This window comes from Scyliorhinus torazame, chromosome 2 (genome assembly GCF_047496885.1).
Source record: "Scyliorhinus torazame isolate Kashiwa2021f chromosome 2, sScyTor2.1, whole genome shotgun sequence".
NCBI classification, from domain to species: domain Eukaryota; kingdom Metazoa; phylum Chordata; class Chondrichthyes; order Carcharhiniformes; family Scyliorhinidae; genus Scyliorhinus; species Scyliorhinus torazame.
This window is the reverse complement of record NC_092708.1, coordinates 168,543,196-168,557,082: the sequence shown is the minus strand read 5'-3', so window position 1 is coordinate 168,557,082 and position 13,887 is coordinate 168,543,196. Positions and strand designations below refer to the sequence as shown.

The 13,887-nt window shown below is 48.2% G+C and overlaps 1 protein-coding gene across 4 annotated transcripts in view; it reads left to right on the top strand.

Moving 5' to 3' along the window:
- dgkg (diacylglycerol kinase, gamma) overlaps positions 1 to 13,887 on the top strand; it is a 985,082-nt gene that overhangs the window by 527,564 nt on the left and 443,631 nt on the right. For all 4 annotated transcript variants that reach the window (XM_072479609.1, XM_072479595.1, XM_072479601.1 and 1 more), the window contains one exon: positions 10,274 to 10,347. In XM_072479609.1, the coding sequence (XP_072335710.1) occupies positions 10,274 to 10,347 (74 nt within the window). The remainder of the gene's footprint in view (positions 1 to 10,273; positions 10,348 to 13,887) is intronic.

Here is a 13,887-nt window from a genome sequence, read left to right as displayed (position 1 = left end):
CATACGTTTGGGGTGATTAGGAGCCTTGCGTACCCAGCTGCGCCGGACACCAAAACGTTTGATGAACTTGTGAATAGAGTAGGGCAACATTTTAACCCAACCCCGTCTACGATAGTCCAGCGTTACCAGTTTAATACCGCTGAGAGGACCCCTGGAGAATCCCTTGCCGATTTTCTATCCAGGCTACGCAGGATTGCGGAGTACTGTGACTATGGTGAGACCTTGTCAGAAATGTTACGCGACCGTTTGATTTGCGGTAGTAACAATGCGGCCACCCAGAGAAAGTTGTTAGCGGAGCCAACATTGACTTTTCAACAGGCCATTCAAATAGTATTGTCCCGAGAGAGCGCAGAGCGAGGAGTACAGGAGCTACAGGGAATGGAAGTGCATGCCTTGGGGCGCAACCCCTTCCATCCGAAAACGTCCCCCCGCACTCCTGCGGTACCTTGGGCGAGGCAACGTCCGGACCGACGCCAGTGGCCGTCGGACATTCCTCCCCGAAGGGAGCCTTCTCCAGAGCCAATGGATGAGGAGCCATGTCCGTGTCAGACTTGTAGGCGCCGACCCCGTCGCGGACGGCGGTCCTGGGGGCGCCAGAGGCGCCGTCGTTCCGACCGAAACTGGGACCAGCCCAGGGGCCGTAACTGGGACCAGCCCAGAGGCCGTACCTTCCATGTGGATGAACCTGCGGCGACTACTCCTGATGACGTGGAGACGGAGGACGACTGCCTCCAGCTGCATTGTGTGGCAGCTCCCCGTGTTGCCCCCATTAAGGTGACAGTACGGGTCAATGGCCACCCGCTTGAGATGGAGTTGGATACTGGCGCAGCGGTCTCCGTGATCGCCCAGAGGACATTCGACTGCATCAAGCAGGGTATACAGGCCCTTACATTAACCGACTCACAGGCCAGGTTGGCCACCTACACGGGGGAGCCACTGGACATTGCAGGAACTACAATGACCCCTGTTGTCTATGGACGCCAGGAGGGGCGTTTCCCACTTATTGTGGTGCGCGGCCATGGGCCCAGCCTGTTGGGTCGGGACTGGTTGCGCCATTTGCAGTTGCAATGGCAGCACATCCTCCAAACAGTTTCTGAAGGGTTGACTGAGGTGCTAGGACGATACCCAGATGTATTCCAGCCTGGTTTGGGGAAAATAAAAGGGGCCGTAGCCCATATCCAAGTTGAACCTGGAGCCACGCCGCGCTATTTCCGGGTCGCGCCCAATGCCTTACGCCTTGCTCGAGAAGGTAGAAGGGGAACTCACTCATTTGGAGAGTTTGGGTATTATCAGGCCCGTCCATTTTGCTGACTGGGCAGCACCAATTGTACCTGTAATGAAGCCAGATGCCACAGTTCGCTTGTGTGGCGACTAAAAACTTACAGTGAATACGGTTTCCCGACTCGACCGTTATCCAATGCCTCGCATAGAGGATCTCTACGTGAAACTTGCAGGTGGACTCTCGTTCACAAAATTAGATATGAGTCACGCCTACCTGCAGTTGGAGCTGGACCCTGCCTCCCGACCATATGTAACGATTAATACACACCGGGGCCTGTATGAATAGACACGGTTGCCCTTTGGAGTATCCTCTGCCTGCGCAATTTTTCAACGTGTTATGGAGGGCATTTTGAGAGGTTTACCACATGTGGCTGTCTACCTAGATGACGTTTTGATTACAGGGACGTCGGAGCAGAAAAATTTGGAAAATCTGGAGGCTGTCCTTAGACGCCTTTCGGAGGCTGGAGTCCGTTTACGTCGCACAAAGTGCGTATTTCAGGCAAAGGAAGTAGTCTACCTAGGTTATCGGGTAGACCGCGAAGGTCTGCACCCCGTCGCAGAGAAGGTGCGTGCAATTCAACATGCCCCCGCCCCGACTGACACTTCGCATCTTCGCAAACTAGTATGGCGGGGGTGGGCACGGGAGCAATAGGTCAGAAGGTGAGAGCATTGAGGGAGAACTAGAGAATAGGGACAGTGGGGCTCTGAGGCAGTGCAGACAGGGAGAAGTTGCTGAACACAGCGGGTCTGGTGGCCTGAAGTGCATATGTTTTAATGCAAGAAGTATTACGGGTAAGGCAGATAAACTTAGAGCTTGGATTAGTACTTGGAACTATGATGTTGTTGCCATTACAGAGACCTGGTTGAGGGAAGGGCAGGATTGGCAGCTAAACGTTCCAGGATTTAGATGTTTCAGGCGGGATAGAGGTGGATGTAAAAGGGGAGGCGGAGTTGCGCTACTGGTTCGGGAGAATATCACAGCTGTACTGCGGGAGGACACCTCAGAGGGCAGTGAGGTTAAATGGGTAGAGATCAGGAATAAGAAGGGTGCCGTCACAATGTTGGGGGTTTACTACAGGCCTCCCAACAGCCAGCGGGAGATAGAGGAGCAGATAGGTAGACAGATTTTGGAAAAGAGTAAAAACAACAGGGTTGTGGTGATGGGAGACTTCAACTTCCCCAATATTGACTGGGACTCACTTAGTGCCAGGGGCTTAGACGGGGCGGAGTTTGTAAGGAGCATCCAGGAGGGCTTCTTAAAACAATATGTAGACAGTCCAACTAGGGAAGGGGCGGTACTGGACCTGGTATTGGGGAATGAGCCCGGCCAGGTGGTAGATGTTTCAGTAGGGGAGCATTTCGGTAACAGTGACCACAATTCAGTAAGTTTTAAAGTACTGGTGGACAAGGATAAGAGTGGTCCTAGGATGAATGTGCTAAATTGGGGGAAGGCTAATTATAACAATATTAGGCGGGAACTGAAGAACATAGATTGGGGGCGGATGTTTGAGGGCAAATCAACATCTGACATGTGGGAGGCTTTCAAGTGGCAGTTGAAAGGAATTCAGGACCGGCATGTTCCTGTGAGGAAGAAGGATAAATACGGCAATTTTCAGGAACCTTGGATAACGAGAGATATTGTAGGCCTCGTCAAAAAGAAAAAGGAGGCATTTGTCAGGGCTAAAAGGCTGGGAACAGACGAAGCCTGCGTGGAATATAAGGAAAGTAGGAAGGAACTTAAGCAAGGAGTCAGGAGGGCTAGAAGGGGTCACGAAAAGTCATTGGCAAATAGGGCTAAGGAAAATCCCAAGGCTTTTTACATGTACATAAAAAGCAAGAGGGTAGCCAGGGAAAGGGTTGGCCCACTGAAGGATAGGCAAGGGAATCTATGTGTGGAGCCAGAGGAAATGGGCGAGGTACTAAATGAATACTTTGCATCAGTATTCACCAAAGAGAAGAAATTGGTAGATGTTGAGTCTGGAGAAGGGTGTGTAGATAGCCTGGGTCACATTGAGATCCAAAAAGACGAGGTGTTGGGTGTCTTAAAAAATATTAAGGTAGATACGTCCCCAGGGCCTGATGGGATCTACCCCAGAATACTGAAGGAGGCTGGAGAGGAAATTGCTGAGGCCTTGACAGAAATCTTTGGATCCTCACTGTCTTCAGGGGATGTCCCGGAGGACTGGAGAATAGCCAGTGTTGTTCCTCTGTTTAAGAAGGGTTGCAAGGATAATCCAGGGAACTACAGACCGGTGAGCCTTACTTCAGTGGTAGGGAAATTACTGGAGAGAATTCTTCGAGACAGGATCTACTCCCATTTGGAAGCAAATGGACATATTAGTGAGAGGCAGCATGGTTTTGTGAAGGGGAGGTCGTGTCTCACTAACTTGATAGAGTTTTTCGAGGAGGTCACAAAGGTGATTGATGCAGGTAGGGCAGTGGATGTTGTCCATATGGACTTCAGTAAGGCCTTTGACAAGGTCCCTCACGGTAGACTAGTACAAAAGGTGAAGTCACACGGGATCAGGGGTGAGCTGGCAAGGTGGATACAGAACTGGCTAGGTCATAGAAGGCAGAGAGTAGCAATGGAAGGATGCTTTTCTAATTGGAGGGCTGTGACCAGTGGTGTTCCACAGGGATCAGTGCTGGGACCTTTGCTCTTTGTAGTATATATAAATAATTTGGAGGAAAATGTAACTGGTCTGATTAGTAAGTTTGCAGACGACACAAAGGTTGGTGGAATTGCGGATAGCGATGAGGACTGTCAGAGGATACAGCAGGATTTAGATTGTTTGGAGACTTGGGCGGAGAGATGGCAGATGGAGTTTAATCCGGACAAATGTGAGGTAATGCATTTTGGAAGGTCTAATGCAGGTAGGGCATATACAGTGAATGGTAGAACCCTCAAGAGTATTGAAAGTCAAAGAGATCTAGGAGTACAGGTCCACAGGTCATTGAAAGCGGCAACACAGGTGGAGAAGTTAGTCAAGAAGGCATACGGCATGCTTGCCTGCATTGGCCGGGGCATTAAGTATAAGAATTGGCAAGTCATGTTGCAGCTGTATAGAACCTTAGTTAGGCCACACTTGGAGTATAGTGTTCAATTCTGGTCGCCACACTACCAGAAGGATGATGTGGAGATGCCGGCGTTGGACTGGGGTGAGCACAGTACGAAGTCTTACAACACCAGGTTAAAGTCCAACAGGTTTGTTTCGATGTCACTAGCTTTCGGAGCGCTGCTCCTTCCTCAGGTGAATGAAGAGGTATGTTCCAGAAACACATATATAGACAAATTCAAAGATGCCAAACAATGCTTGGAATGCGACCATTAGCAGGTGATTAAATCTTTACAGATCCAGAGATGGGGTAACCCCAGGTTAAAGAGGTGTGAATTACATCAAGCCAGGACAGTTGGTAGGATTACGCAGGCCAGATGGTGGGGGATGAATGTAATGTGACATGAACCCCAGATCCCGGTTGAGGCAGCACTCGTGTGCGGAACTTGGCTATAAGTTTCTGCTTGGCGATTCTGCGTTGTCGCGCATCCTGAAGGCCGCCTTGGAGAACGCTTACCCGGAGATCAGAGGCTGAATGCCCTTGACTGCTGAAGTGTTCTCCGACTGGAAGGGAACATTCCTGCCTGGTGATTGTTGCGCGATGTCCGTTCATTCGTTGTCGCAGCGTCTGCATGGTCTCACCAATGTATCACGCTTCGGGACATCCTTTCCTGCAGCGTATGAGGTAGACAACGTTGGCCGAGTCGCACGAGTACGTAACGCGTACCTGGTGGGTGGTGTTCTCACGTGTAATAGTGGTATCCATGTCAATGACCTGGCACGTCTTGCAGAGATTGCCATGGCAGGGTTGTGTGTTGTCGTGGTCACTGTTCTGAAGACTGGGTAGTTTGCTGCAAACAATGGTTCGTTTGAGGTTGCGCGGTTGTTTGAAGGCAAGTAGTGGGGGTGTGGGGGGTACCAGAAGGATGTGGAGGCTTTAGAGAGGGTGCAGAAGAGATTTACCAGAATGATGCCTGGTATGGAGGGCATTAGCTATGAGGAGCGGTTGAATAAACTCAGTTTGATCTCACTGGAACGAAGGAGGTTGAGGGGCGACCTGATAGAGGTCTACAAAATTATGAGGGGCATAGACAGAGTGGATAGTCAGAGGCTTTTCCCCAGGGTAGAGGGGTCAATTACTAGGGGGCATAGGTTTAAGGTGAGAGGGGCAAGGTTTAGAGTAGATGTACGAGGCAAGTTTTTAACGCAGAGGGTAGTGGGTGCCTGGAACTCGCTACCGGAGGAGGTGGTGGAAGCAGGGACGATAGGGACATTTAAGGGGCATCTTGACAAATACATGAATAGGATGGGAATAGAGGGATACGGACCCAGGAAGTGTAGAAGATTGTAGTTTAGTCGGGCAGCATGGTCGGCGCGGGCTTGGAGGGCCGAAGGGCCTGTTCCTGTGCTGTACATTTCTTTGTTTGTTCTTTGTTCTTTTCTCGGTCTCGTAAACTATTACGGGAAGTTCCTCCCCAATCTGGCAACTACGCTGGCCCCTTTGCACCTTCTGCTAAAGAAAAATCACACCTGGGTTTGGGGTCAGCCGCAAGAAACCGCTTTCCGGCGGGTAAAGCAACAATTGTCGTTGTCTGGGTTACTAACCCACTATGACCCTGGAAAGCCTTTGCTCGTCACATGTGATGCATCCCCGTATGGTATTGGGGCCGTCCTGTCCCACAAGATGGAGAACGGGGCCGAGCGACCTATAGCTTTCGCCTCCCGCACATTGACTGCAGCGGAGTAAGTACACGCAGATCGAGAAGGAGGGCCTGGCAGTGGTTTTTGCGGTGAAACGCTTCCACCAGTACGTGTACGGCCGCCATTTCACCATCGTGACTGATCATAAGCCCCTGCTGGGACTTTTCAGAGAGGATAAGCCAATACCGCCCATTGCTTCTGCACGGATCCAGCGCTGGGCTTTGTTGCTTGCTGCATTCGAGTATTCTCTGGAGCACAAACCAGGTACGCAGATAGCAAATGCCGACGCACTGAGCCGATTGCCTTTATCGACCGGCCCCGTGTCGACCCCCATGACGGTGAGGTGGTTGCAACCCTAGATTTTATGGACACCTTGCCTGTCACGGCATCACAGATCCGTGAGTGGACCCAGACGGAGCCAGTCCTGTCAAAGGTTCGGCACATAGTCCTGTATGGTGGGCAGCATAGACAGCTCCCAGGCGAGTTGCGGGCATTTTCCTCCAAGCTGTCAGAGTTCAGCGTGGAAGACGGCATCCTCTTGTGGGGGACGCGTGTGATTGTCCTGGAAAAAGGCCAGGAGCTGATACTAACAGACTTGCACAATGGGCATCCAGGCGTGACCAAAATGAAAATGTTGGCCCGGAGTTATGTCTGGTGGCCAGGCCTCGACACCGACATTGAGAAGGTGGCCCAAAACTGCTCCATTTGCAAGGAGCATCAGAAGCTTCCGCCGGCCGCGCCCCTACATCACTGGGAATGGCCAGGGCGGCCTTGGGCACGCTTGCATGAAGATTACGCAGGCCCTTTTCAAGGATCCATGTTCCTTCTACTAATTGACGCCCAGTCCAAATGGCTAGAGGTGCATAAGATGCAGGGGACAACGTCCTGCACAACAATTGAAAAGATGCGTTTATCGTTTAGCACGCATGGCCTCCCCGAGGTGCTGGTCACGGATAACGGCACTCCATTCACGAGTGAGGAGTTTGCGAGGTTCACGAAGATGAACGGCATCCGCCATATCCGCACTGCCCCTTCCCACCCGGCTTCAAATGGGTTGGCAGAGCGCGCAGTGCAGACATTCAAAAGAGGCCTAAAGAAGCAGTCTTCCGGATCAATGGACACGAGACTGGCTCGCTTTTTGTTTACGTACAGGACCACCCCCCATGCAGTGACTGGGGTAGCTCCCGCAGAACTCCTAATGGGCCGGAGACTTCGCACCCGCCTTAGTATGGTTTTCCCGGACATTGGCGCAAAAGTACGCCGCACACAAGAACGGCAGGGACAGGGATTTTCTCGGCATCGACCGATTCGGCAGTTTGCGCCCGGTGACCCAGTGTTCGTTCGGAATTTTGCTGGTGGTGCCCAATGGGTTCCTGGTGTAATCTTTCACCAAACGGGCCCTATATCTTACCAAATGCAAGCCCAGGGTCGTCTCCAGCGAAAACATGTAGACCATGTTCGGTCCAGAAGACTATCCCCTCAAAAGATTCCCGGAGCTCATTTCAACAGCCGCAGAGACCAGAGACAAGGGAAGGTAGCCCTCACAATTTTCCACTGGTGCCTCACTCGAAGCCTGCGCAGGTCGTTACGGGACCGAATGGAGATAGAGACGCTGACATGATGGAGGCAGCAGATTCTGACTCCGAGATGGAGATACACGATGCATCAGAGGGGGAATCCTCGGGTCCACGGGCCATGGATGTACAACCGTTGCGCCGTTCATCCCGGAAGCGCTGGTCTCCGTCTCGTTACACGCCGCCTGATCCAACGCCGCGTGCAAATGGTGTCCGGCCTGCGGCCAAACGAGTCCGACGCCCTCCTTCGCCAGGGTCTTCGGTGGATCCCTTGGACTTTGAGGGGGAGGGTTATTATAACCTGCCTACTTACCATTGGCTGGGGACTAATGACTATCCCACAATACTGCGGGAGTATGAGCTTCCCCAGTGAGGGGGGCGGAGAAACCACTAGTAAACTCCTAGTATAAATAAAGCTGGCCAGTTCAGGAACCAGCAGGAAGGAGTATGTAGCAAGGGAAGTTACTGCTACTATTATGTATATATGTTATAGTAAATAAATGTTATTACTTTGTATCCTTAAAACTCGTGCTGGATTCTTCGTGGCCCTTACAAAAGGCACTTAGTGGCGGGTGCGGAGAATCGCGCCCCCTGTATTTAAAGAGATACTGTTGCAATAAAGTTGCTACTTTGACCGCAATTGTTTTACAGGTTTCAGCTTGTAGGAAAGTGTTCTTTCTACAGACACAGAAATTACAACTTGCGCAGCAGGCACCGAGAAACACCCCGCTTTACCCAATTCATTTTTTCCAATTAAGGGGCAATTTAGCATGGTCCATCCACCTAGTCTGCACATCTTTTGGGTTGTGGGGCGAAACCCACGTAAGCGCGGGGAGAATGTGCAAACTCCACACAGACAGTGACCCAGAGCCAGGATTGAACCTGTGACCTCGGCGTCATGAGTCAGTTGGGCTAACCCACTGCACCACCATGCTGCCGTTACTGCACACCTAATCAGGAGCATTATTTTACAGAGGAGGACTGTGGCAAAATATATATAAATCTTAATAAATACAAACAATGGGCATGTAAGTGGCAATGAACGTCAGTAGAAGAATAGGGAGAGCACATATGCCATTGTCTTGATAGAGTTAGGAGCAGCGGGATCTGGACGTGCAGTTACACCAATCACTAAAAGTAGCGAGCCAGATTAATAAGGACATAAATAAGGCAAGCTAAGCACCGGGATCAATTTCTAGAGGAATAAAATTAAAAAGCAGCAAAGTTATGTTAACTTTCTATAGAACCTTGGTTAGACCACACTAGGAGAAAGTACTTTTAACAGTTCTGGTCTCCGTTTTATGGAAAGGAGAAGATGTAAAATAGATTTACTTGGTTGATGCTTTGAGGTTATACCCATCAGGAAAGATTGAACAGCTTGGAGTTCTTTTCTCCAGGAAAGAGGAGACTGAGAGGTGACCTTTATTTGGTCATTCATGTGCAATGGATATTGCTGACAAGACCAGCATTTATTGCCCATCTCTAAATGCCCTCAAGAAGGTGGTGGTGAGCTGCCTTCTTGAACTGCTGTAGACCATGTGGTGTACTGAAGTCTGGAGCCAAGTGATCCTGGCAGAGCATCATTGGGCAAATTGGGTGAGTAGGTGTCATTTGCTAGCACTGCTGATGACACCTTCTGCCAATTTGCTGCTGATTGAGAGTAGACTGATGAGCGGTAATTAGTCGGATTGGAGACATCCTGCTTTTATAGACAGGACTTAATTGGCAATTTTCCACTTTGTCAAGTAGGTTATGTGTTATATAGCTGAATTGGAGCAGGTTGGCTACTGACACAATAGTTCTGATCAAAACTTTAGATTTTGAAAGAGTTGATAGGTCGAGTACTTGGAGAAGAGGAATAAGTTAGAAATGCACTTTTTCCATTAGTAGAGGAATCAATAACCAGGGGGCACAGATTTAAGGTAAGTGGTAGAGGGCTAAGAGGGGAGTTGAGGAGAAGCATTTTCACCCAGGGTGGCAGGAGACCAGAACTCATTGCCGGAAAGGATGGTTGAATGTGAAACCCACTACCCAAGGAGTAACTAAGGCAACAAGCATGGATGCATTTAAGGGGAAGCTAAATAAACACGTGAGGGAAAAAGTAACAGAAGGACTGTTGATGGGATTAGATGAGGGGATTAGATGAGGAAGGGTGGGAGGAGCTCATGTGGAGCGTAAATAATGGGTTGGATGTGTTGGATCGAATGACTTGTTTCTGCGCTGCCATGCTGTTATGATGTGTAACAGCTTTTACTTAAGCCATGTTTAGTGTTTACTATAAATTACGTTCATGTTTCTTTCTTGTTCAGCTTTACTTGCCCCAGTATGAAGTAGGACATTTATGGAAAATATGGCACAATTACCTCTGACAATTTGTGAATGCTATACACGCATCAACATTGTTTTTAATGAGTTTTTAATCTTTAATTGCATTTATTTTCAATGGCTGTGTTCACAGCATATGGTTCGAGTTATGATCAAAGAGCAGAATATCTTCTATGACTCAATGAGCACTGGGATGCAGCCTCTAGCCGGAGGTGGTTAATCACAATAAAAGATTATTATTTTTGTAAATATGAGTATACCCAAAGTTAAATGGCACCCACTTGACAAACTGATACAATGGGTGTTTGTTATCAAAACTTCATATTTATTTTACAGATTACATCAGTGCCTGGAACGCATCCACTTCTCGTGTTTGTGAATCCCAAAAGCGGTGGAAGACAAGGGGAAAGGTAAATGCAAATAATATTAGATCAGAAGAGACCCTGGTGAAACATTATTTTGTTTGTGGTTCATAATATCTGGTAATGCCAGTGAAGTATTACATAAAGGAAGATTTCTTGACCTAATAAAACTGTCTATCTCCATGGAACCATTTCCTCCATCCACTTTACTGCTAAACAAAATAATGTTGTCTTTGAACTTAATACACATTTGAATGAAAATCTGATTTTCCACTTTTTGATATATAAACAGCACAAGAATGGCACGGTGGTGCAATGGTCAACACTGCTGCCTCACGGCGGGGAGGACCCGGGTTTGATCCCGGCCCCGGGTCACTGTCCATGTGGGGTTTGCACATTCTCCCCGTGTCTGTGTTGGTCTCACCCCCACAACCCAAAGATGTACAGGGTAGATGGATTGGCCATGCTAAATTGCCCCTTAGTTGGAAAATAAAAATAAAATAAACAGCACAAGAAATTGCAAAATAGAAGAAATAAATGACTTAACCTTAATGCAAACTTACAACATTTAAAGCAGTAATTTCAGCTTAGCCACACGAATCTGTCTCAAAATGATATTTGATGAATGCATAATGGCCCATGTTTTGCAGCAAGAATGACAGTGAGGTTGGCAGTATTAACCGTTATTACAGAGCAACTTAAAAAATACTTCCAGCAACCAAACATGAACAATTAAATGTGGAAGTCAAGAAGGTGCTGCCTTGTGTTGCCCTCCTATTCCAGAAACGTCACAATAACTGTCTTGTTGAGACTCAGCATTGAAACATGGTCAACAATGTGAAGTTGGGGGCCACTTATATGATAAATACCCATTAAACCTGACAGAAAAAGTTAGGATTTGTCTATTCTGGTCTAAATTAATTTTTGATATCATGATATGCCTTAATTACTGACAAACATACTCTAGCATTGAAATTTTACTTTTAGAAGCCTGGCATCAAATCCCTTCAGGTTTTTATTACTGTTGAAGATTTTAAAGAATTTAAATAAAAATAAGTTTTATTTTTCTTTGTTTCATATATCTCTCTTTCTACCGTCTTTCTTTCACCTGCACTTATTTTGTTTTCTGCACGTGATTTGGCATTGAATTTAATATTCTAAATTACACCTCTTGGTCTAGATTTTGCACATTTTATTAAAGGTTCTACCATCGGATTGGTTAAGGAGACATACAGTTGTTTGGCCTGTTTACAGGAGTCCCAGATACCTTGTTCATAGAATCTACAGAGTAGAAGGAGGCCATTCGGCCCATCGAGTCTGCACCAGCTCTTGGAAAGAGCACCCCACCCAAGCCCACACCTCCACCCTATCCCCATAACCCAGTAACCCCACACAACTCTTGAGGGCAATTTTGGATACGAAGGGCAATTTAGCATGGCCAATCCACCTAACCTGCACATCATTGGACTGTGGGAGGAAACCGGAGCACCCGGAGGAAACCCACGCACACACTGGGAGAACGTGCAGACTCCACACAGACACTGACCCAAGCTGGGAATCGAACCTGAGACCCTGGAGCTGTGAAGCAATTGTGCTAACCACTATGCTACCGTACTGCCCACGTTGAGAGCACGATGCTATTTTCGATTACCAATTGGTGCAATTTCCGGTGCAAAAATCCACAGGATGTGCACAAGTATATAGGTGCAATGAAGCGCTATTGCCATTCGATAGGCAATGACCGCAAAATCCATGCCTACATTTCAGATGCTACAGCTCAGATATTAACCTTGAATGTCCAGCAGGAACAGTGCATGTGAAAAATTAAGATGGCAGCTGGGTGTAATCTGCTGCATTTCAGCAGTATTCGGCCCCCTTTGACAGGTGGCAGCCTGGTGTAATCTGCTGCATTTCGGCAGTATTCGGCCCCCTTTGACAGGTTGGGCAATTCCTGGATAGCTTTGAAAGCTGGACAGTTCCTTCAGATTCCTGATTTTAACTCATCACCAACAAGATGGAGAGGGCAGGTATTGAGGTTCTGTGGTCAGACTTTCAGGAGCGAGGGAGGATGTTAAAAAAATAGGACATTGAAGGTGGTAATCTCTGGATTATTCCCAGCGCTGTGTGCTCATGAGAGTAAAAATGGGAACATGGGCAGTATTGATGTATGTCTTGAGGCATGGTGCAGAAGCGAGGACTTCGGATTTGGGATCATTGGAGCAATTTTTGGGCAATGATGTACCTAGTCAAAAGGGACAGTTGCATCTCAGAGTGACTGAACCAGTGTCTTTATGGGGTGATTCACTGGTGTAGTTGGAGAGGGAGTTGAACTAAATTACACAGCGGGATGGATACCAGCTATAGAAGTAGAACAGAGGAGTAAGGTCCATGAAGGTGAGAGTGCGTTAGATAGTACTAGAGAAGTAAGAAATACCCTTATTAGATGTGAATAGACTAAGGAGGACTGTGAGGAGAAAAAGGCAGGTTTACAGTGCATGGGTGGAATTTAATGCCCACCCCTGAGGTGTGTTTGGAGGTGGTGAGTGGCAGAGACTGTCAGTTGGGGTCCCAGTAGAGGCTCCAATTTAATCAAGGCGGAAAGGTACCCTGCTGCCAATTGAGGTTTTCAGGTAGGAAACAAATGTCAACTCAAGGGCCTCATCCCGCCGTCACTGGTATTCAACCAGCCCCGGCTGGGACGATCTCCATGCAGGAAGCCTGAAAAGCAAACCCTGCCAGCATTGGGAGGTGAGGGGCATCACTCACTATCAAGTGCTCGCTGCCTTGACGAGAGTCCTGGTGTCGGGAAGCGAAGCCCGCTGAGAGCCACCCTCTACCCTTGCTGCCATCTCCCTCTTATGACCCCACCCTACAACCTCCATCCTCCCTTCACTCATCTGCAACCTGGGGCCCTCAACAATCTTGGGCTTCTAGTGGGTCCATGGGCTCCCAATGGTGCTGATGGCAATTGATAGCTGATGACCTCGGATTGGCCGGCAGCTCTCTGTGCTGACGGATTTCAGTCCCTGGGGTTTTTGATCTGAAAGAAGGCCCGCTACTGGTCACTTAAGTGCCTGAAAGGCAGTTAATTCAATGGGCCTTCACGAAAGGAGGGATGCATAACTCCCGCCATCTCTCCAGCCAGCAGGCAAAACTCCCATTGCCTTGATTAAACCCTACTCCTTGTAAGTAAACCCACAGAGTGTGGTGAATAAGGATGGTGAGCGAAAAGCACAAATGAAAGTGTGGTAATATGATTTTGTGGTAATAACAGAAAGATGGCTTAAAATGTGAATACTGGGCACTTAATATTCAAGGATATATAGTGTGCACAAAAAATAGGAAAGGAAAGGGGGAAGAGGAATGGCAGTAGGGAAGACATTATAGTACTAGAAAGGAAGGATGTCCTTGAGGGAACAGGACAAAATCCATTTGGTTTACATTGAGAAACAAAACGAGGGTGGTTATGCTATTGGAGATAAAGCAAATCTGCAGGGAAATCAAGTATGCAGGAACAATAGAGTAACGATATTGTGGGCTTTAATTACCCAAATATTGCTTTGGATGATTAAATGGGTAAGGGAGATC